Source organism: Condylostylus longicornis, unplaced genomic scaffold (assembly GCF_029603195.1).
Source record: "Condylostylus longicornis isolate FDR11 unplaced genomic scaffold, ASM2960319v2 ptg000074l, whole genome shotgun sequence".
Taxonomy (NCBI): Eukaryota; Metazoa; Arthropoda; class Insecta; order Diptera; family Dolichopodidae; genus Condylostylus; species Condylostylus longicornis.
The window spans coordinates 57,074-78,956 of NW_026578042.1; the positions used below are offsets into that span (position 1 = coordinate 57,074).

The window sequence follows — 21,883 nt, forward strand, 5'->3', positions numbered from 1 at the left end:
CGGAAAAAAAGCCAAGGCATTTCACTGTTAAACTATTCAGCTGAAATAAATTTGAAGAAAAATTTTTATTATTTTAAATGGCATGTTATGTAATAATCTACGAACAAAATTTTATACTAAAACTTTTTCTAAATGTTAACTATAAATAGAAAAAAAAAACTTCTTTTTCATAAATTTTTGTGTAGGAGATCTCACATTATATACTCACTCTTATATAATTTTGTTTTTCCTTTTTATACACACTTAAATGTACGCATGTAGTATACAGAACATAGAGTATTTATAACAACAGGATCTAAAAATATGCATGCTTCTTTGTATTTGTATATTGTATACGATTATTAATAAAATTATATACTTGCATACACACACACATTTATACACTAAGTATATACGAAAGTAATAAAATTTTTTTACAAAAAGCTTTAGGTAAAATTTTTGTAATAGTATTTTTACAAATTGTCAAAAATTACTTAAGGATAACAGAAAAAAAAAAAAAAGGAAAAATAAGGGAAGAAAAGAAAATAAAAAAACCAAAACACAAAATTAAAATGGCGTTAACTTTTATCCTTTTTCTTTCTTTCATGTGAGTGTGTGTGTATGTTTGTATTAGTTATTCTTACGTAACAGATTTTCTTTTCGATATTAAAAGTTTTTCCGAGAAATTTTTTTGTTTTCTAATTTAAAAATTTTAATTTTACGGATGAAAATGTTGAAAATATTTTTAATACTATGTTATTAACTTATTTCATTTATAAAAAAATATTTAATGGAAGGCAAGGTAATATTTAATTTAGAATATCGAGAAAATTTATTAAAATTTTTAATTTAATAAAATTTTATAATAGTGAAAATGTGAAGTATTTAGAATGCACAGTTTAAATTTAAAATTTAATTAATACAATTGATATTACAAGTTATACTGGTGTTCATATCCAACGGGAGAAATGTATTATAAATGGAATCGCAGAGTCATGAATCAATTTCCGCAGGATAAAATTTTCTTATAAAAATTTCAATTTGTACTAAATTCAAATGTAGTTCAACAACAAAGTTACTTAAATTTCAATCTTTTAATTAAAATTTTTGATTTATTTTGCACAACTCAAGTTGTAGGTGCAAACAGTTGAATTTTGTATTAATATGTAACTACTCTACTGTGATTCCTACGTAATCATTCAAGATATGCTTGATTTTAGTTCTAGATTCAAAATATCGGGTATATTTCCTCTCAGTAGTATACTACATAGATGACTTACTACTGGAGTTGACCACATAGATTTATTTAATTGATATTAGGTTGGCGACACAATTATATTTGCATTATATAATAATTATTCATTATATACAGAAACAGAATACTCCTATGTAAAGAATATACATAATGCTACTATAATTCATGTGCAAATTCATTAAGTTCTTGCATGTTAATGATTATTTCAAAAATTTTCTGTAATTTTTTAATCAAAATTTTATTGAATTTTTTCTACAACCTTTAGTGTACAGTCAAATAATTTTAATAACAATAAAAACGCGATTGAAATGCAAAAGAAATAAAAAATCATAAATACTAAAAATAATATTTTTCAACAATAAATCAGGCAAATATCCAGAATGTAACCGATTTTCCATTAAACAATAATTAAACCCATTGTAAAAGTTAAGTTAACCATTATTATGTTCAATACAAAATCTTATACTCATATTTCTGTAGAACAATAGGCTTCTATGCCCGATTTAATTCAGACAATATTTGAGATCTTCTATACCTCAATATCAATAACAATTAAAGATTTATTGTTTATGTGCATAAAATAATAAAAATTTTTAATGATTTTTTTAGGGCAGGTGTAAATTATAGAAAAGAATGGTTATTTAAGTATGAAAAATTAAGCATTTTATTGTTTATAAGTAAAAAGGGATTCAAATTCATGGTTCTAGTATAGGTTCTCTTTTAAAAAACAAGTTGAGTAGAATTGAAATAAAAATTTAATTTTTCCATTTAAATTCTGTACATGAATATGTAGGTACATATTTTGCAATTGAATGGCATATACAAATTCACAATTCACGATTATTTTAAAATGGCGTCATATTTTACACCTGTGCCCCAATATATAGAACAATAAAATAGAAGAATAACTTTTTGATGTTTCTCTTTTTGTTACATTTTTCTTAATAGAAGTACAAAATACACTCATATATTATACATTTATGTTATATTATATAAAAAATTATGAAGGTACTATGTTAAATTTGAGATTTGGGAGAAAAAGGAATATTAAAATTCTCAAATTTTCAACATACCAGATAGGACCAATACATTTTGTTAGGATTTCAATTATTTTTTATTATTTTTTGAAAAAATTTTAACCTTAATTAAAATTTTCGTGTCCCAGAAGTAGGTACTCAAAAGTTAAAACAAAAAATGTAAAATAATTATAAAAAAAAATTATTAAAACGAGTAGAACTTGAAGTATAAATTTTTTTTAATTTTTTTAATATTAAAAACTTGCATCCCTTTTTCTACAAATTTTTTTTTACAATAGAAATTTTAATTATTTTGGCATGAATGTGAAAAAATTTGTTTTTGTTTTAAATAATTTTTATAAGACACTTAAAGTAAGAGAACAAAAAGCTATTAAAAATTTTTTAATATTAATTTTCTTTGTCATAATTTTAATTGCATAGGTATTACAAACTTATTTTGAGAACAATAATGCGTTTGTTTACATTCTAAAATTTTCCGAAATTTCAATAAATTGCCTAAAAAGTTTGGACTACAAAGAAAGTTTGGATTTTAAAAATTTGGAGAGAAATTCAAAAATAAGAGAAATGCTGCTCTCTCTTTCTCAGATTTTTTGTTTACGAAAAAAATAAAAAAAATTTAATTGACATTTGTTTGCAGTTGTTATTGCTTTGCTGTCATTTACGTCATTTTACTGTTAATGTTTAGAAAAAAAATTTTCTTTAGCAAAATTCGTTCGTATATTTTTTCTTTCCCCTTTCGAAAAATAAAAAGAAAGAATTACTTAAAATTTATTATTTCCTTCTTCCTCTTTCTCTAAAATTTGATACGTCACCTCTCTTTAAAATTTCGAATATTCTTAAATACTAGCACAACTTTCAATGAAAAATCCGTCGGCAAACCTTATTAATTTTGCTAATTAATTTGTTTAAATTAACTATGCATTAAAATAATTAAATAAATTAATAAAAAAAAAAATTTAGAATTTCTGATTTTTTTTTATGTTCATAAACTAAAAAAGACTCTAGAAACGTTTTAATATAACTCAGAGACTCTAAGAATGCAATGTAAATTGTAAGTTGTTAAACACTAATTTGAATTTCAAAACTAAGACAAAATTATTTAATTAAATTTCACGCAATATAAAACTTAAGATCATGTTTAGTTGTCACTAGAAAGTTAATCAGATCAAATTTAAGTCAAATTCATTAATTTCACTCACATTTGCAATATCATCTTGCTTCTAATTTATTCGAAAATCAGTTAAGCTTAATCACTTTTTTATACACGTTTATCAATGCACAACACTGTGTCTTAAATTATTTTTTCACATTTTCAACTCAAATTTTAATTTTAAATAATTCGCATCGCTTTCACTAGTAAATTATTTTAAAATAAAATTAAAAAAATTAAAATTTAGTAAATGGTTTTTTTCTCTGTGTAATTTTAAAGAAATTTTTTTATTTTATTCTTCTTGTATTTTTATTTACAGAGGAGAAAATGTCGATAAATCCAAATCAATATAAACTGTCTGACCGGACGGCTAGGTTAACAGCTCAAGGTAATTATAAAATTTTCATATATACTGTTATCAGATGATTAAAAAATAAATTTTTGTTCTCAGTTCTATGTGCAGACGAGCCTTTTGTTCTAAATTTTAAAAAATCAAAAGGCTCGTCTGCACATATGAATTGCGTCAAATTAAAAAGTGATTAAAAATTAAAAAATTTTTTATACATGACACATATAACAGCTTAATATTTAAAGGAAAATGTGAAATATGAATGACAGTAACTGAATGAAAACATACGAGAATTATTTTAGTACATTCGAGATCTTAAAATTATAACTTGAAGTCGGATAATATTGTTATTAACCCGTTTCGTCCCAATTAGTGCGTTTATTACCAATATCGAATATGATTTTAAGATTATATTGAACCAATTTGAAAAGTTATTTTTCGGTGCAATTCAAAAGCCTGTGCCAATAATGGAACACTGGAAGAAATGAGTTAATTTATAAAATTTTAAAATATATTGGTTTTCGGAATTGGTATTTGAGTAGGAAATGTTTTAATATTGCATATACCTACTTGAGAAACTAATATATTACCATTAGATTAAGGTGAAAATTCGTTGTAGAAGCGAGAACGTGCAAAGTGTTGAAATTTTAAAGGTCTGAGAATCATAACTGCATACAAGCAAAAAAAATTATTTATTCAATTAAAACTCACATTCCTTATTACTAAAAAGTTATATCCATGTCGATTCACATGTATAACAGTTTTTTCCTCTATATAAATCGTAAGTTACCCTCATTCATGTAAATATGGTTTTAAGACGTAAAAACTAATAAAAGAAAACAAAATGAAATTCCATTCATCCGATAAAATTTTTATATGAAAAATTTTTTTTACTATTCTTACTTTACTATACTGACATTGTAATTCGAATGTAATATCCTGTAACTAAATGGTTTACATTTTAGATATTTACGATTGTTAGTTGATTTCTGTATTTACTTATACATATATATATAACCGTTTATACTCGCATACTCTTATACGTCCGTATACAGAATATGGAAAATCATTCGAATAGAAAAACTGTTTTCTCTAAACAATCGTCGTTATAAAACAAGAGAGGTTAAGGGAAGAGAATTGCTTTTTTACTTCTCTTTTATATTTTTTTTTTCAATTTAGTTACGGAAATCTTCATATATGTATATGTATGTATAGTAAAAGAATTTTGTTTTATACTGTCAGATTAATTTTAGCATTTTGTATAAATAGTAAGGTTAGGTTTTTCATATTAATTTTCATCTCCCTCTCTTGTTGATTTTTTTTATTTACCACTCTTTCATACATTGAACAATCTTATATTTAATATTAAGTGAAACATGTTGTTGAAAATATCTAGGGCATTTCTTTAACATTTTCTATATATGAAAAGGTATTTAATATTCACATATAGAATTTAGTATAATTTATCATATGGAAAGAAGAACAAGAATGCAAACTTTATTGTACTCGTATGTAACATTATTTATGTATACAATATGTAATTTGTATTTAAATGCACAAATTATATAAAAAATGTTTGCGACATATTAAAATAATTTGACATGCCATTTGAGTTATTTATGTTTTTACACATAATACATACATACACATAGGTATATATAGGGAATTTATATTAAAATTACAAAGTTAAAATACGAGAAAGACTAAAAACGAAACATTAATAATGCTTGTAACCAGCGTAGCACATGTTTCAAAATTTAAAATAGAACGTTGGAAAAGTTTAAAAGTTAATAAATTTGTGTGATAAATTGACAAACTTTGGAATTTGATGTAAAAACAATTTCTAAATCGATATAATATGAATGAAGCGAATTGATGACATTTGAAAGGTCATTCGAAATTATTATTAGTTCGAACTAGTTTTAAAAACAATAATAAGTTGTGCTTTGAGTTAAATGAATTTGACACAATATTTTCGAGAATAATGTTTAATTACTGACAATTTAGAATTATATTGTTTCAGTTTAAAATAGGTTCTAGCAAACATTTTTCATTAGAGGATATTTGTAGGTCATCTCATTTGTTGACTGTTGAATCCTGAATATTATTAACCTACAATATGTGTAATAGTGATTTGCGAACTCGTTACTACTCGTTATTTCTATATTTATTCGAAGATTCGAAATATCACTGGTTCTTCGAAGATCAAGAATACTCATACACTCGCACATAATCCTTCTTTCATATTGTCGCACCATGTTTCTAGTATTAGATAACATTATTTTTGTTATAAAAAGTGGCACAATTTTTTTTTTTAACCATTTTTTTTTGGCCAAAGTATTATTAACGAGTATTTATGAATACTACAAAGTAACTGGATTGCAAATCCCGAATCTGTAAAACATATTGAAATTAAAATACCTTTACGGTGACCTTCTTTGAGTATTCTTTGAACAATTTGTGTTCAATGTAACGAAATGTGTTTTCTAATTCAATAACAGTACTGGAATGACCTGTAATAATTGAATAACTGAAATAATTAGAATGAATTTTAATAATGAGAAAAAAATTTTGAAGTGCGTCATCGGAAATTTCGCATATTTTTCGGCTATTAAAAAATGAAAATTTTAAAATGACCTAAGGCTCGATAAATTAAATTGAAAATTTCTTATATATATATTTGATTATTTTATGGAATCTTCAAATGAACAAAATTTTAATTAATAAAATTTCAAAGCAAATTTTTATAATTTATTTTCATTTTTCAATTTTTCCCCTTAAGGCTGACAATTTGGCAGAATGGCAGAATTTTATAAACTTTTCATATTTAGGAGTCTCTTAAAAATTTTTCTATCTTTCATATTATAAATTATAATAATTCCTTAAAAAAAACAAAGAAACAAACAAAATTCATTGTCAATTTTTTATGGCACAAATTATTAAAATTTTTTTATATGCAAAATAATGCGAAAATCATAAAAAAAATGTAATAAAAATTTTTTTTTTCTAAAAAAAAATAAAAAAATAATCTCCTTTAGAGCTTTTTAGAAAAGGACCCAAAAAAAAAAAATGTGAATCCACATTCATTCATACATTTGGAATCATTAAAGTATCCTCCTATATTTTACAAAAGAAAAAAGAGAAAAAAATTTTAAATTGTAATGTCAGCTTTAATCCTTCAAAATATGAAATTGCAAAAAAAAAAAAAATTATTGCGCAAAAATTGATTTTTTTTGTTTGTTTGTTTTTCATATTAAAAAAAAAAACCAAAATCAAAATTTTCATTCTATTGCAAAACGTGTTCATAATGGTGGATACATAAAAAATAACACGATACGGTAGTCCGGAAATTTAAATTGCGCCTCCGTTATTGTAAATTAACTTAAATTTGTATTCTAAGCATCTGTTACCAATAGATTCTACTGGGAACTTACAAATCAGCTGCATTGTGATCTATGTTCCTTAATGTACTGCTAGGTACATAAGAACTATTCTGAATTTGAGTGTTATGACATCGATTTTGATATGACAAATAGCTTAGGAAAACCAAACCAGCTTCTATTGCTTAATTTCCTCTAATTCATTATTTATTTTCCACAATCTCTGTCACAAATTATAAAGCTATTTCTAGATAATTTTACTATCTGTTACCAATACGAATCATTACACATTCGAAAGTAAATAATATATCGTTCACCATAGACCATTACCTTAGACATCAACAACATCAGTAAACTTTAGGCTCTCCCAATGGTGCAATTTAGAATAAATAAAAGGTGATTTATATAAAAAAATTCATAACCTCAAAAAGCCTTGATGTTGATTATTTTTTAATTTCGACATGAAATAGAGAAATAACATTGCTATCTGTAAATTAAATTGAAATAATTCAGAAACCGAAGACGCAAATAGTAAAATCATTTAAGATTTGCAAATTATAAATTAATCATGACTTATGACTCTCCAATTCCGTTTGGGTTACGTTGTCTAATTCACAGCACTGCTACAGTAGGATCACCCCGTATATTATATTGAGGCAGGTAATTTTATCACTGCCTCTCTATTTTTTCACATTATACGCACATACTTATTAAATCATTATTCAAACTGAAAGATAACAGATTTTAATGTTATGTGATATTGAAATAAGGAAGTGACTACAATATGTGCACACGAGAAGAACATTATTAAAAAAAAACGAAGAGAAAAAAAAACCTATTAAGTAAACAACATTTTAAGGGACTTACCTTATCTTATCAGTAGAAATTTATGGAATATTATGACACAAATATCGCTTTTTTATTACCATTATTTTCAATTTATTACGTTGTTTTCTTTTACATACGTACATAGAAATGTTTTTTCCTTAAATTATAATCCTTACCATTGTTTCCAATAAAAAAAGAACATTATGATTTCGTATACTAAAAAAAAAATAACATTTTTGTCTTATCATTTCAGATCTTTTGCCGACGACGGTTTCAGCCGGTACAGAAACAAGAGAATTTCTTCAAAAAGTCATCGATATCCTTTTGGATTATGTTAAAGCAGTTAATGATCGAAATGAGAAAGTACTAGATTTTCATCATCCTGAGGATATGAAACGTTTATTGGACCTTGAAGTGCCTGATCGTGGCGTAACTTTACAACAATTGATAGAAGATTGCGCAGTCACATTAAAATATCAAGTTAAAACTGGTAAGAAATTTCAAAAAATAAATTATAATTTTGAATTACATCTTATGTTTGTGAGTTTTTCCCATATTGGCAATCAAAAAACTGAAAAACTTGAAGTTTTATCTTTATATTTAGTTCTTTGCTGAAATGATTTGTAAAAAAAATATTAAAAGCTTGTTATAAATTAGCCAATTTCGGACAATATTTCGGAAAATAACCGCAATATGTTCAAAATTAGTCGAGTATTAGATCTCTGACAAATTTCCAGAAAAAAAGCTAGGAAATTTGTGAATTAGCTTTGAAAAATTTTAGAAGAACTTCACTCATTTTGTTCAGAACAATTATCGACAAATTGTCTTACCCCAAATTTCGAATTACAGGTATTGAAAGAGGTCGCAAAAAAAAAGTTATTAGAATGTTACTGAAAGTGAATTTTCGTTCAAAAACATAGTACCAAATTGGGCATGCAAATGGGCATTGTAGCAAATCGGGATCAGAACGTGATTGATTATACTGAAAAGAGATCTTGGACAACATGAAAAGCTTCTTCTTTAAGTAAAATTGTAGGAAATCAGATATATGAAGTTCTACATTATGGCTATGAAACTTCGCTCAATTTTTCTATTCGTAAAAGTTCTGAGCACAAAATGTTTCTTTGTGTAGAAAATATAAGTAAAAGTACTTATTCAACTCGAATAAAGAATTACGATTGCAGTCACAATTTATTAATGAATGTATTAACAAATTCACTACTTCTTCCAGGGTAGCGCAACGCAGGACATTTTCTGCTGCTTATTCATAAAGTTAAAAAACATTTATCTTTAATTCCTCATTACTAATTATTTTATGAATATTTCTACTAGTATCGTTCCATATAATCACACCGCAAAATATTTTCTATTTTAGATGAAATTAATCCAATTTTCAAATAATTTTTATTACCCACATCCCACAAAAGTTTAAAAATATTCTTATTATTATTACCCATAACAGGCACAACAGCAAGAATTTAATTAAGAATTCCTAATTTTCATAATTATAAGAAAATTCTTAAAAATAGAATTAATTATACAGAAATTTATTTTGCAATCCAATGAATTCTTATAATTAAATTAAATCCATTTTGTATATATATATAATATTAATTAAAGGAGCAAAATAATAATTAATTATCAAAAAAAAAAAACATAAAATAAAAATTAGAATTTAATTATAAATAAGAAAAATATTTACAATTGTTTCACATAAAAAAATTGCAAATTACCTAGCTATATTTATGTATAGCTAGCTATATTTTGCGTGTGTATCTATACTACCCACATACTATATGAACAATATAGTATGTGGGTAATACAAAATTAGATTTGTACAAATTTCCAAATAAAAACAAAAACAACACTCATTAATATTCAAGAATTCTTCTACTCCCTGTACTTAAAAAATTCAATTATCACTTATTCAAATTTTATGCAGCAGTGTTGACATATGCTTTGCATATAAATTTAGAAATCACTGATTTTTAGATCCTGATACAGAAATAACAATAATTTCTTTCAATTTTAAAAGATTTTAGGGTGCCAGAGAATTTTTTGAATTAAAAATTTAATTTTCAACACGTTTCAACCACGTACATATATACGCATAGTGTAATAAAATTGTATTTTAATTTTATTTTTAGAGAATTTGTTGTTTTTTCTTCATTATTTTCTTACATAATACCTTTGATTTGAGCATCTTTTTTGATGTATGATGATCCTTTTTTAACTATTTAAAAATAATAATTTTTTTTTTGCCAACTTTTAACTTTCAATGTGTTTTTTCCCTCTAAAACCTTTAAAACTTGGTATAGATGAAGAGCAGTATGAATGGTATTTACTTTTCAAAAAAAAATAAACAAAATGTGCACTCAAGAAGATAACAACATTAAAGATACCATTTTATGGTCCATTGAATTTAGCAATTGAAAAATTTTTCAAAGAAAAAACAAGAAGAAAAAATAAGTTTTTCTATTATTCTATGTATAGAAAAAGTTTTGATATTGAAGTTAAATATAGAAAGAAAGAAAAAAAAATTACTTTTTCTAAAAGATTTTTATCACCATCATAATACCTTTAGTCATCCGGGGTTTGATATCTGGTAATCTTGGTCTAAAGAATAGAAAACAAAAAAAAACAGAATTATTTTTTATATAAAAATTAGGTATAATAAAAAGTTAAATTTCTATTGTAAGTTTATGTGAATGTATGTCAACAATATATAGTGTCATCCTTGGGTCTGTAAAGAAATATACACATTTAAACTAAGGGTTGAAATGATATTGATGAAGGAGTGTGTACCTTTCAACCGCAGGCAATTTTTAGCGCAAATTGTTAATATTATTTCATTACATAATAATAATAACATAAATTATTAGAGATTTTATATTCAATTTGAAATTATGGGTTATTCCAGACGCAGAGTTTGACAAAAGACTCTCTTCTCCCTCGGATGAAGGCTCAATAAAAAGAAGCTGCAAAATTTAAAAAAAATGTACACCAAAGTTTCTTTGTAAATTACGTAAGTGCCCACACTAGTTTTTGCACCGAAAATGAGTGCACTCTTCGCTCCGATAGAAGCCAAGCTTCCACACTTAATTGCTTTATTGTATCTCCGATACCGATCCGAAAACCTCTGGGTCAATTCTTATAGTGTAGTTTTTGACTACTCATGCACAACTTGATAGTGTAAATGAAGGTGTCGTCTCTTCAATCCTTTTCTTGTGAAATAATTATATAGTTTTTCTCGAAGCTAAATCTTCTAACCATGTAATCCCAGTGTGGTTTGTCCTCGGAAAGTTCCTCAAAGTCTATTCTGCACTCCCCTTCCGAACCTAAGTATTGAACCATACTGTAGCGCACCGATTTTACATCACTCACATAATTCATATCACTATATCAAAGAGAGTACCTGTAACTTGTTCCAGGCATTTATAACAATACCATACACGTAGGGCTGAGCGTCTTCTCATTTTTTAATATCATTTAATTTAAAATAAGCTGCAGCTTGGATCCGCTCAAATTTTCTTTATACAATTAAGAGCTAGCGTTCTGGGTAGGCACAACAAATTAACCTTGATAGGGGTGCCAGGACACTACGGTGTGGACGGGAATGAGAGAGCTGATGGTCTTGCCAGGGAGGGAGCCATGCTTTGGGGCGCCCAGGACAACGGTATTGCGTGCCCTGAGTGGATGGGAGAAGCGGGCCATGGTTGAACACTGGAACGGCTGCCTGAGCCTGTCGCACTGTAAGAAATTTGTGCCTCCCCTGTGACTAAGGGGACGAGGCTATTGGTGGTGGTTCTCACTGGATACTGCCTCTCGCAGTCCATCTGAAAAGGATGGACGAAACCATGAATCACTTTTGTGTGAGTGCGAGGTGGTTGCTCGCCTGCAACTGAGATTCTTCAGTGGGGGAGGGGGATTTTGTGACCCCTCGAAGTTAGAAGGGCCTAAGGACCTCGGTCCCCGGGAGAAAAACTAAGAGCTAGCTATTAAAAATGCCTTTTATTCGATAAAATTTTCACTGATTAACTAGAACAGTTTTCTAAATATTATTTCTCGTAGTTTTTCAAAAATGTGAGGTCATTTACACCTCTTTATTCGCAACCTGTCTTTACATCAGAATATTACTGAAATTATCTAGCAAAAATCATAAATTTAAACAAATCTTTGAACGGAATTTCTACCGGAAAACCAGGTTTTCCTGGAAATATCCCACGTCACAATTTCTCTTTCATAAAGTTCAAAAATTATGAAAAACAACAAAAATGTGTATGTTTACAATGCAACATTAAGCACACAAACAATACTAACCATATTTTATTAAATTTGTTGATTTTTCAATAAGAAAAATAAAAAAAATTGAGAAAATTTTGCAGTTTTAAATCAAGGGGTTGAAAAATAAAAATTAAACTTTTTTGAAAATTGTACACATAAGAAAATGTAATGAAATTTTATATATATTTTATGGTTAGTAATATCCTTTTTTTTGTGTCTTTGTCCTGTATAATAACATTATGTTTTTTCTGTATTTTTATTCTATACATTTAATGCTGGAATATTTATGCAGAAGGTAGACTATCAATCACATCCTGTATTGTTTACTAAATTTATGCATACATAGAAATGTTCACAGAAAAATAATAACATTATAGAATTAATAAAATTTCGGGTAAAATTCAATAAAAGTAAGAAGAATTTTGGGAAAGAATTTTTTTTTATGATTGGAATTTCGATTACACATAAATTTTGAATGTATTGAGCAATAATTTTTTGTTTGGAAACTAAATAAATGCGTATTTTATAATCGAATGATATTCGAAACATTTGACATTTTGAATTTGTCCCAAGTTCAACAGTTTTTACCGATTACATTGCATACAATAAGGGAGGTTTTGCGATATTCCCATAGTAGGGAGGCGGTTATTGCAGAGAAGCGTCGGACCGTCAGTCTTTCACTCTGTCGGTCTTTCGGTCTCTCGGTTTTTCGGTCTGTCATTCTATCTGTAAACTAAAACTCTGCAAAGAGCCAAATTTAAATTTTTGTAGGTATTTTAATTAAAAGTTTACTAACGCCCTAAAAATTGGAAAAAAAGTGTTTAAAAGGCATTTTTATAATCTTCTGTAACACTTTCACTTAACTAGACAATACACATTGCGGTCGGTTATGTGCTGACCACATCAGATTTTTTTATATTCAGTGAGACTTTAAAATGAGACTCTTCCCTGTTAAACTTTAATATGAGGAAGTTTTTTCTATTCTAGAACCTGCAATGAAGAATAATTGAACTGATATTCATTTAAAAAAAAGTTACCCAAAAAAATTTGTAGACATCACCATATTGAAATTGCTACAATAGATTTAACAATTCGCAATTATTTAGTTGCCAAATTAATATTTACTCATAATATTAATGTCACTATTGTATACTAAAAAAATATTTCCAGATTTAGTCAAGGACATTTTTTACTTTCCATGTTAGTACTTTATGTTTTTTTGTTTTGTTTTTGGGTGTATACGAAAAATTTTTCCATGTACGATTATTTTTGATTTTTTTTTAATGTTTATTCTATACAGTCTTTAACAATATTTACATCGTTTTACTGTTATTGTATTGTCGCAACGCCAAGATGAGAGAATATCAGCAACAGTGAGTGAAACAAAAACAAAATGAGAAAAAATACAAACAAATAAACAAATAAATAAACGGATCAAGTTATGTAAAATGGAGGGGAAGTGTTATTATTTGTTATTGTTTTGTTTCATTATGTTTTTTTTTTACTACCAAGAATAGTAGTACTTTTAATCTAATCTAAGGCACGTGACCACAGAAGTGAATGGCAATTATTAAAGACTATTCACTAGAATAAAATTTTAAGTCACTACACAATGTTACACACTTTTTACGAAAATAACAAAAAAGGAAAGCCTATATATAACGTTATGTAGATTTATGTCAGTGTTAGTAGTCACTGTTTGAGGAACAAGATGATGACGATGATGATGATGAGAATGATATCATAATGATTGTGATATTGATATTTTTTTCTGTGTATAGCAAAAATTGTTACTTTAAGTATTCTGTAATTTAAATATAACAGGAATAAAATTAAGGGGGGTATTATTACAATTAATAACATACTAAATGGGCAAAAGATTGTGGTTTAATTGAATTAAATATATTTTATTAAAAGAAAATGAATTCTTGGATTATGTGACGATATTTTATGAGAAAAAATTTTCAGTTTGAAAAAGAGAATGGTAAACAAGATTTACAACCGATTTCTTACTCACTTATTCTTACTAATGTTAATACCATCCTGAGATACACTTATCCTTGCAAATTAAATTATTCAAAAAGTATTTACATCTAATTATAAAAATTTTGTCATTTGCATATTTAAAATTATTTTTAATGCACTTGATACCTGTTATTAATGCAATTTGTTACACATTAATTGTTACATAAGATTTTTCCAAATTAAAACGAGAAAAAAAATAGAGTTGACCTTGTCAACTCTGTGATACCCGTACGAATTTGTTATCCTTTGTGTGAATAAAGATGCCATAACTGACTATGGGGCAGACTATGACTTTAAGTTGCCGTATTACTATATTAATTTATGCAAAATTTCAGTACTATGTGTTTTTCAAAATACTGGTTGTGCCAAACCACTATTGAAGTTTTATGGCAGCTACCAGAAAAAGCCAAGAAATTTTAGCGAATTTTATCAAGCACATCGGCCCTACTAATATATTCACTTGTGTGAAATATCAATATCACAGCTTTTATAGTTTCTGAGATATAGCCAAATAACTTTTGAAGTTGTATGGCAGGTACCAGAAGGAGCCAAGTAATTTCAACGACTTTTATCAGACACATTGGCCCTACTAATATATTCGTTTGTGTGAAATTTCAATACCATAGCTTTTATAGTTTCTGAGATATAGCCAAATAACTTTTGAAGTTGTATGGCAGGTACCAGAAGGAGCCAAATAATTTCAACGACTTTTATGAGACACATTGGCCCTACAAATATATTCGTTTGTGTGAAATTTTAATACCATAGCTATAATAGTTTCTGAGCTATAGTCAAATAACTTTTGAAGTTGTATGGCAGGTACCAGAAGGAGCCAAGTAATTTTAACGAGTTTTATGAGACATATTGGCCCTACTAATATATTCATTTGTGTGAAATTTCAATACCACAGCTTTTATGGTTTCTGAGATATAGCCAAATAAATTTTGAAGTTGTATGGCAGCTACCCGAACCGGTACCCCGATCATGTCCAATTTAAATAGGGTTCTGGCACTTACTACAATAAATCATTTGTGAAAATTTGGTGAACTTAGCTCAATTAGTTTTTGAGTTATCGTTGGGACGGACGGACGGACGGACGGACGGACGGACGGACAGACAAAGCTAAATCAACTCAGAATTTGACGCTGATCAAAAACATACACTTGAGTCTATATCTAACACCGTTATTTCTTAGCGTTACAAACGGTAAGGCAAATTTAGTATACCCTTCGAACATACGTTCGTACGGGTATAAAAAGGCAGAAGATTTAGAAAAGACAGAACCTAACAACTTGACGAAATGTATTCGAATATGACAACCACCTTTAAAGACCCGGAATGTTAACTAATTTTTATGAAAATTATTAGTAGTTATACTGTTACTTTATTTGATTATGGGGGCTTCGAGCACTGCAATTTTATTTTGTTTTTAATATTCTGAGAGTTCTGAGTTTACGATATTTAAGGTCGAAAAACTCCTTTGCACATAAATTGAAAATAATTATAGCATTTATTGGAGCTTATTCTGAATGTCAATATCTCTTAGTGATTCGACATAAGCCCCATTATTCCAAACCATTCTGAATAATGTGATAAACTTAGCTCAAGTAGCTTAATATTATTGCTGGGTCTAACAGACGCACATGCCTACTAAAAATTGATATTTAACAAAAATAGATACTATTTGTGTCTATATTTGATTTGTTCTCTATAAATAGATTTGTTCTCTATCTATTGTAAATTGCAGGAACAAAATATTTTTTATTAAAACCTTGACCACAAGTTTTAAATATTCTTATCAAAGCATCAAAACTCATTTACCAATTTAAAATCAATAAATGATTTGATTCTTTCAATAATTCAAATAGTAAGAATCAATACAACTGTTTAATCAACTAAACAGAAAAACAATAGAAAAAATTTTAATCCTTTCATTTACAATCGGATTTTCTCACAAGAATAACCTCACAATTAATTTCAATATAACAGGCAATTAATTCACATGCTGCGATATAAGAACTCTCTTATAATTTATATAAAAACTATTACATAAGTTAATGTATAGCTAATCAAATATCCATCTAACAGAACTAATCTATATATAGAGTATAGATACAGTAACAGGAACAGGAAAACCAACAAAAGGATATATCAAAATACATGTTTAACCCTCTTGTTAAAAATTACATTGGATTCAAACAAAATAAATTCGCAAATAATGAAATTTTAATTTATCCCTTCTCATCCAAAAAAAAAAAAATCGAAAAATAAAATCAAATGAATTTTCTATATTTCAATTGGAATTTTTTCATCTCTTATATTCCCATTCTTTATTATATACCTTACATTGTGATATCCAATCCTTAATGTTATCCTTATAAGAAAATCTGCAAATAAGTAATGGTATGATTATAATAATATTCTCTTTTTCAAATGAAGAACGATGAACATTTCAATGAGATGTCATTTAACATTTCGGGTGGCATAAGTCTTTTTTGGAATTAAGGACTAAGCTCTTTCATTTATTTATATAAACTTTATATTTTAATAGAAGAAAACACAACAACAGTACAATCAATGGAGGAAGAAAAGACCATCTAAAATATTTTTTTTTGTATTACAATATAAAGGAAATGAAAAAAAATGTAGATAAATTCAATGATGAACAATGAAATGCCTAAAGAGAGAATAAAAAATTGCATAAACTTGAATGGGGAGAATCTAACATATGTGTACTTAAATATTATGAAGGAAGTAATGCAGAAGGGATGATGATGCAACCCTCAGTTTTTCTATATTAAAAAAGAGAAGAAGAATATTAAAAAACGTTTTGCTACTTTTTGTTTTTTTTTTTTCATTATTCTTATCTCTCTCTTACCTTCTTGTTTTTTTTTTTCATTAAAATTGAAATGTAACATTAAAATGTGACATTTGTATAAAATTTAAAAATATTCTAAATTTCCTTGAGTTACATGAATAGAACAGTGAATTTTTATTTTCTGAGAAAGTAAATTTGAAATAACATTAATTTGAATCTACATAGCTGTTAAGAATAGCGACGGTACAGGTTCGACGGCAGAAAAAATGTTTTCTATAAAAAATATATGAAACAGGGGAAAGTTGTGTCAATGTCTCTCCAAATTATGGCCCACAACTAAGTCTTCTTTTTGCCTTTTAGTCAATATAGTCACAAATATCTAAATCGGAAGTCTTCAAAAAGGAATCCTTTACACTTCTTTGGCCAATGTTATGCATATGTAACACATAGACCCTTCTTGTTTGTGACAGTTTCAATGGGTCTGTATGTTTCAGTTATGTAGCATATCAGCGATACAAATATATTCTTTAAGAGAACCGATTGCCTAAGTTGAACAAATCATAATCGAATAGACAAAAATGGATTGGTAACGAAACGGAATAACGATGTTAATTAAATTTCGGTAGTTCTCAGTGCACAAACAACTTAAACCAAAGGGCAGTGAAAATCGTTTGTTTTACATTCACGCTATCATCCAAGTAGGGCTATCTAATTAGAAATAATTAGATTTAGTAATTTAATTCAGCGTCAATTAGTTGGAATTTAATTCAGTGTAATTTTTCATATTAGCTCAGCTAAGGATCACGACAAGGTTTCCGTTTATAAGATCTAATCATTCGCATCTGATTCAAACTTTAAAATGGATACAAAATTCAGAAGATTTTTTGTAATAACTCAAAGAAATTTAAAAAAATATTACAGAATCTTTCATTTTACTGAAAAATTCTTTCGGCAAAAGAAAAAAATAAAAAAAAAACTGAAGAAAAATTATAATTACAATCGTAAGGACAAAAATTTAAAAGACAAATAACGGTTATTATTAACGGTTTAATTCACCTGAAGAAATTTTTCCATTGTTTATAAAAACAACAAAAAAAGGGAAAATCATAGAAATTAAAGCCTTGAACTCAGTATGGACTTGTTTTGAATACGGGTAGATTAACAAAAAAAAAGTGAATAAAATCATTGACTCTGCCATTTTGTTTTTAATGCTTTTGTATAAGCCGGCTTAAACAATTAAAACAATGGAATGTAAAAAATAAGACAAAAAAATTAATTTTAACGGCAGGAGAATTAATCAAAATAACAACGGTAAAAATAGAATGATAGAATAGACAGTTACTTGTTTTGGTTCCGTTTTCCACTTTCTTTTGTTGCCTTTGTTATGAGCATTCAGTGATATCGGAGTCTTTTTTATAGGTTAATCTAAAAGTCCCTTCCAAATAGAAATAATGGTTGTTTGTTAATTTATTATAAATAAATTTGCATTTATCGTCACAAAACAGTCGCCTACTGTCCGGTTAATTAAAACACTTCAAAAGAATTTAATCTACTTAAACATTATTTAAAGCGCCAAACGATTCTTGCTCGCAAATAGTTAACGAAAGCGCTTTTTTAAATTTTACAGTGCAACTGGTGGTAGTCGAAAAATAACACACGTAACACAGTAAGGTGCCGTTTTGATGCCATTTCTTAAGCTTCGAGCTAGATTCAACAGGTTCGATCGAAGAATGGAACCAACTTACTATCTGACAACTGCCATACTATCAAATAACTTTCTAAAAAACGGCGATCTTGATATATTGAGTTTAGTCTCAGCCAGGGGTGGACATTTAAATATAATGTTTCCTAATTCCTATCTTGCAGCTTGCATCCAAGTTACAATAGTCTTCACCGTCCAAAGATCTGGTAACAACAGCCACGACTCTGGCAATATTCTTACAAGAAAAAGCCGGCAGATCCCGGATTTTGTTTATCTATATAGAAAAGCAACATGTTCTCGAAGTTTTACCCGCCTAGTTAGTTCGTCCGCTTTCTTGTTACTCAGAAAACCACTATGTCACAAAACGAAAGTAATTACTACCATGGATGGCATTATAGTCTTAAAACTAAGCTCGGAAAATTCTGAGTAAAATAAAAATTTAACTCAGAATCCGCGTAATTTCGGATAACTGAAGTTTTGTATTGATTTTAAAATACACTAAACATCGACTGCGACAACTATTGGATTGCAAAATGCACAATAATGTTGCTAATGATTTTCTATTAAAAATCAATATTTCGTTTCTTCCATTTTTTCGTATTCTATATTTATATGTAGCACATTTTAATAATGATATTTAATGTCAAAAAATGTTATTCTTAAATTCTGACAGGGTATTAATTCAAGCAGTAGTCCCTTATATGTATGTATTATTTTATTGATATTAAAGAATGTTTGTAAAAATGAAACATTAAAACTTTATATCTGACTACAATAAGTAATAATATATTGAAATAATGACTATGTTCATCAAAAACTGTGTTTCAATTAGAAAATCCTTGAGGATTATTCCAGGACATTTGCTACAAATTACTGAATAGATTATTTTTATATGAAGAGAATAGTAAGAGAAATATTTTATACCGTTATTATAATCACATACACATACATTTTATTATTGTATGAAGATGTTATCTGAGACATTCTCATTTAAGCAATTTTACTACTCTAAACGTAGAAGATTAATTGAAAATTTTTATTCATTTTTTTTTTTTGTTAGAAACTTTTAAATCCTTAAATTACGAAGTGTATTTATTGATAATAATTTTAGCTTAAATATCTTCAATTATTTAAAAATTAAACAAATTTAATGTTAAATATTTCAGGGCATCCACATTTTTTCAATCAGCTATCATGTGGTTTAGATTTGATTTCAATGGCAGGTGAATGGCTTACAGCAACTGCCAATACAAATATGTTTACATATGAAATTGCTCCGGTGTTCATATTAATGGAAAATGTTGTTTTAACAAAAATGCGTGAAATAATTGGTTGGAATGGTGGTGATTCAATTTTGGCACCTGGTGGATCAATTTCAAATTTATATGCATTTTTGGCAGCACGCCATAAAATGTTCCCAAATTTTAAAGAAAAAGGTTCATCATCATTACCTTCACAATTGGTAATGTTTACATCAGATCAATCGCATTATTCAGTTAAATCATGTGCTAGTGTTTGTGGTTTAGGTACAGATAATTGTGTAATGGTACCATCAGATGATAGAGGGAAAATGATTACAAAAGAATTGGAAAGATTGATTATGGAAAGAAAAAAGATGGGACATATTCCATTTTTTGTTAGTGCCACATCTGGTACAACAGTATTAGGTGCTTTCGATAATCTAAATGAAATTGCTGATATTTGTCAACGACATAACTGCTGGATGCATGTTGATGTAAGTAGTTTTTTTTTATTATTATTTTGTTTATATACATATGAATATTTGACGAAACAATGTTATGAAAGACTTTAAACGCATTTCCTGAGTAAACTAGATCCAAAATATTTCATTAATCTAAAAATAATGAAATTTCAAGCAAATTTGACTTGAAGTTCTAAAGTAAAACAATGCTTCTAACGCTGATTTTTATTAACAAAAATCAAAAATTTTCTGTTATACATACACAATGTATTATATTGAGAATCCTTTAATGTGCACATTGTTATAATTTTAAAAATAAAATCTTAAAATAACTCTTATATTCCATTTCTAATTTTTGATTATTTTTTTTATTTTTATTTTTTTTCAATCAGGCTGCATGGGGTGGCGGTCTATTGTTATCTAGAAAATATCGATATTTGAGAATGGCAGGAGTTGAAAGGTAAGTGATTGATTATAATCCTTTTTTATGAACTTTACAAAATCTGAATAATATTTATGGAAAGTATTATATTTTATCTGTACATTGCAATGTATGACAGAAATGACTTTGATTATGTTGAATACTATTTGGAGTCATAAAATTCAACAAAAATCTAAGAACTCGCTCAATATAAGACTGTGTACTTAGCTTTTAATAAGGACATCAATATTGTGAATGTAGTGTGTGTCTTAAATATGAAATCGTCAACCGAGATTTAAAATATACAAAGTATGTAAAGAAATTCTTGTAATAAATTTATTATTTCTATGAATAGCAGATGTTACCTGGAAAAAAATCTAAATTAAATTTTTCATTCAAGGATTTTTACATACTTTACATGAAAAAACAAACTATACTTTAGAGTTGCCATTTTAAATGGTATTATAGAGTTCTCTCATGATATTGTATGGTATTATTAAAGGAGATCCTCTTTGTCGTCTTTTAATTTTTTTAAGAATTATATTTTATTTAAGATTGTTCTTTAAGAGCGGCTCATTTTCATTGCAGAATTTCTGATTAAATTCTTAATTCTGGAAATTTGCTTGCGAATTGTTCAAATTCTCCAGAAAATATTGTCGAAACAGTAACGGAAATAAACTCTTTCCATTTTCAGTCGAGTTATTGGGTCTTAAAGTTAACTTTCCTGAAAACCGATTAATTAACACATTTTGAAGTACATGCTAAATTGAGCATTATTCTCGTATCAGGCATATCGAACATTCGAAATTTCAGGATTATTCTCTTGTTCAAGAATAAAATATGACCAATTAATAACAGGACATCTACCTTGCATTAACTGCTATATACATAATATGTATACATACATATATCAAGTTAAAGCCACATCTGAATATGACATTATTATGGATGCA

At 27.2% G+C, this 21,883-nt stretch overlaps 1 protein-coding gene across 3 annotated transcripts in view; it reads left to right on the forward strand.

The window, feature by feature from the left end:
- The window catches only part of LOC129612540 (glutamate decarboxylase), a 46,139-nt gene that overhangs the window by 3,745 nt on the left and 20,511 nt on the right, over positions 1–21,883 (forward strand). For all 3 annotated transcript variants that reach the window (XM_055526192.1, XM_055526191.1, XM_055526193.1), the window contains exons 2-5: positions 3,741–3,809; positions 8,232–8,468; positions 19,974–20,542; positions 20,902–20,969. In XM_055526192.1, the coding sequence (XP_055382167.1) occupies positions 3,749–3,809; positions 8,232–8,468; positions 19,974–20,542; positions 20,902–20,969 (935 nt within the window). In that variant the 5' untranslated portion in view covers positions 3,741–3,748. The remainder of the gene's footprint in view (positions 1–3,740; positions 3,810–8,231; positions 8,469–19,973; positions 20,543–20,901; positions 20,970–21,883) is intronic.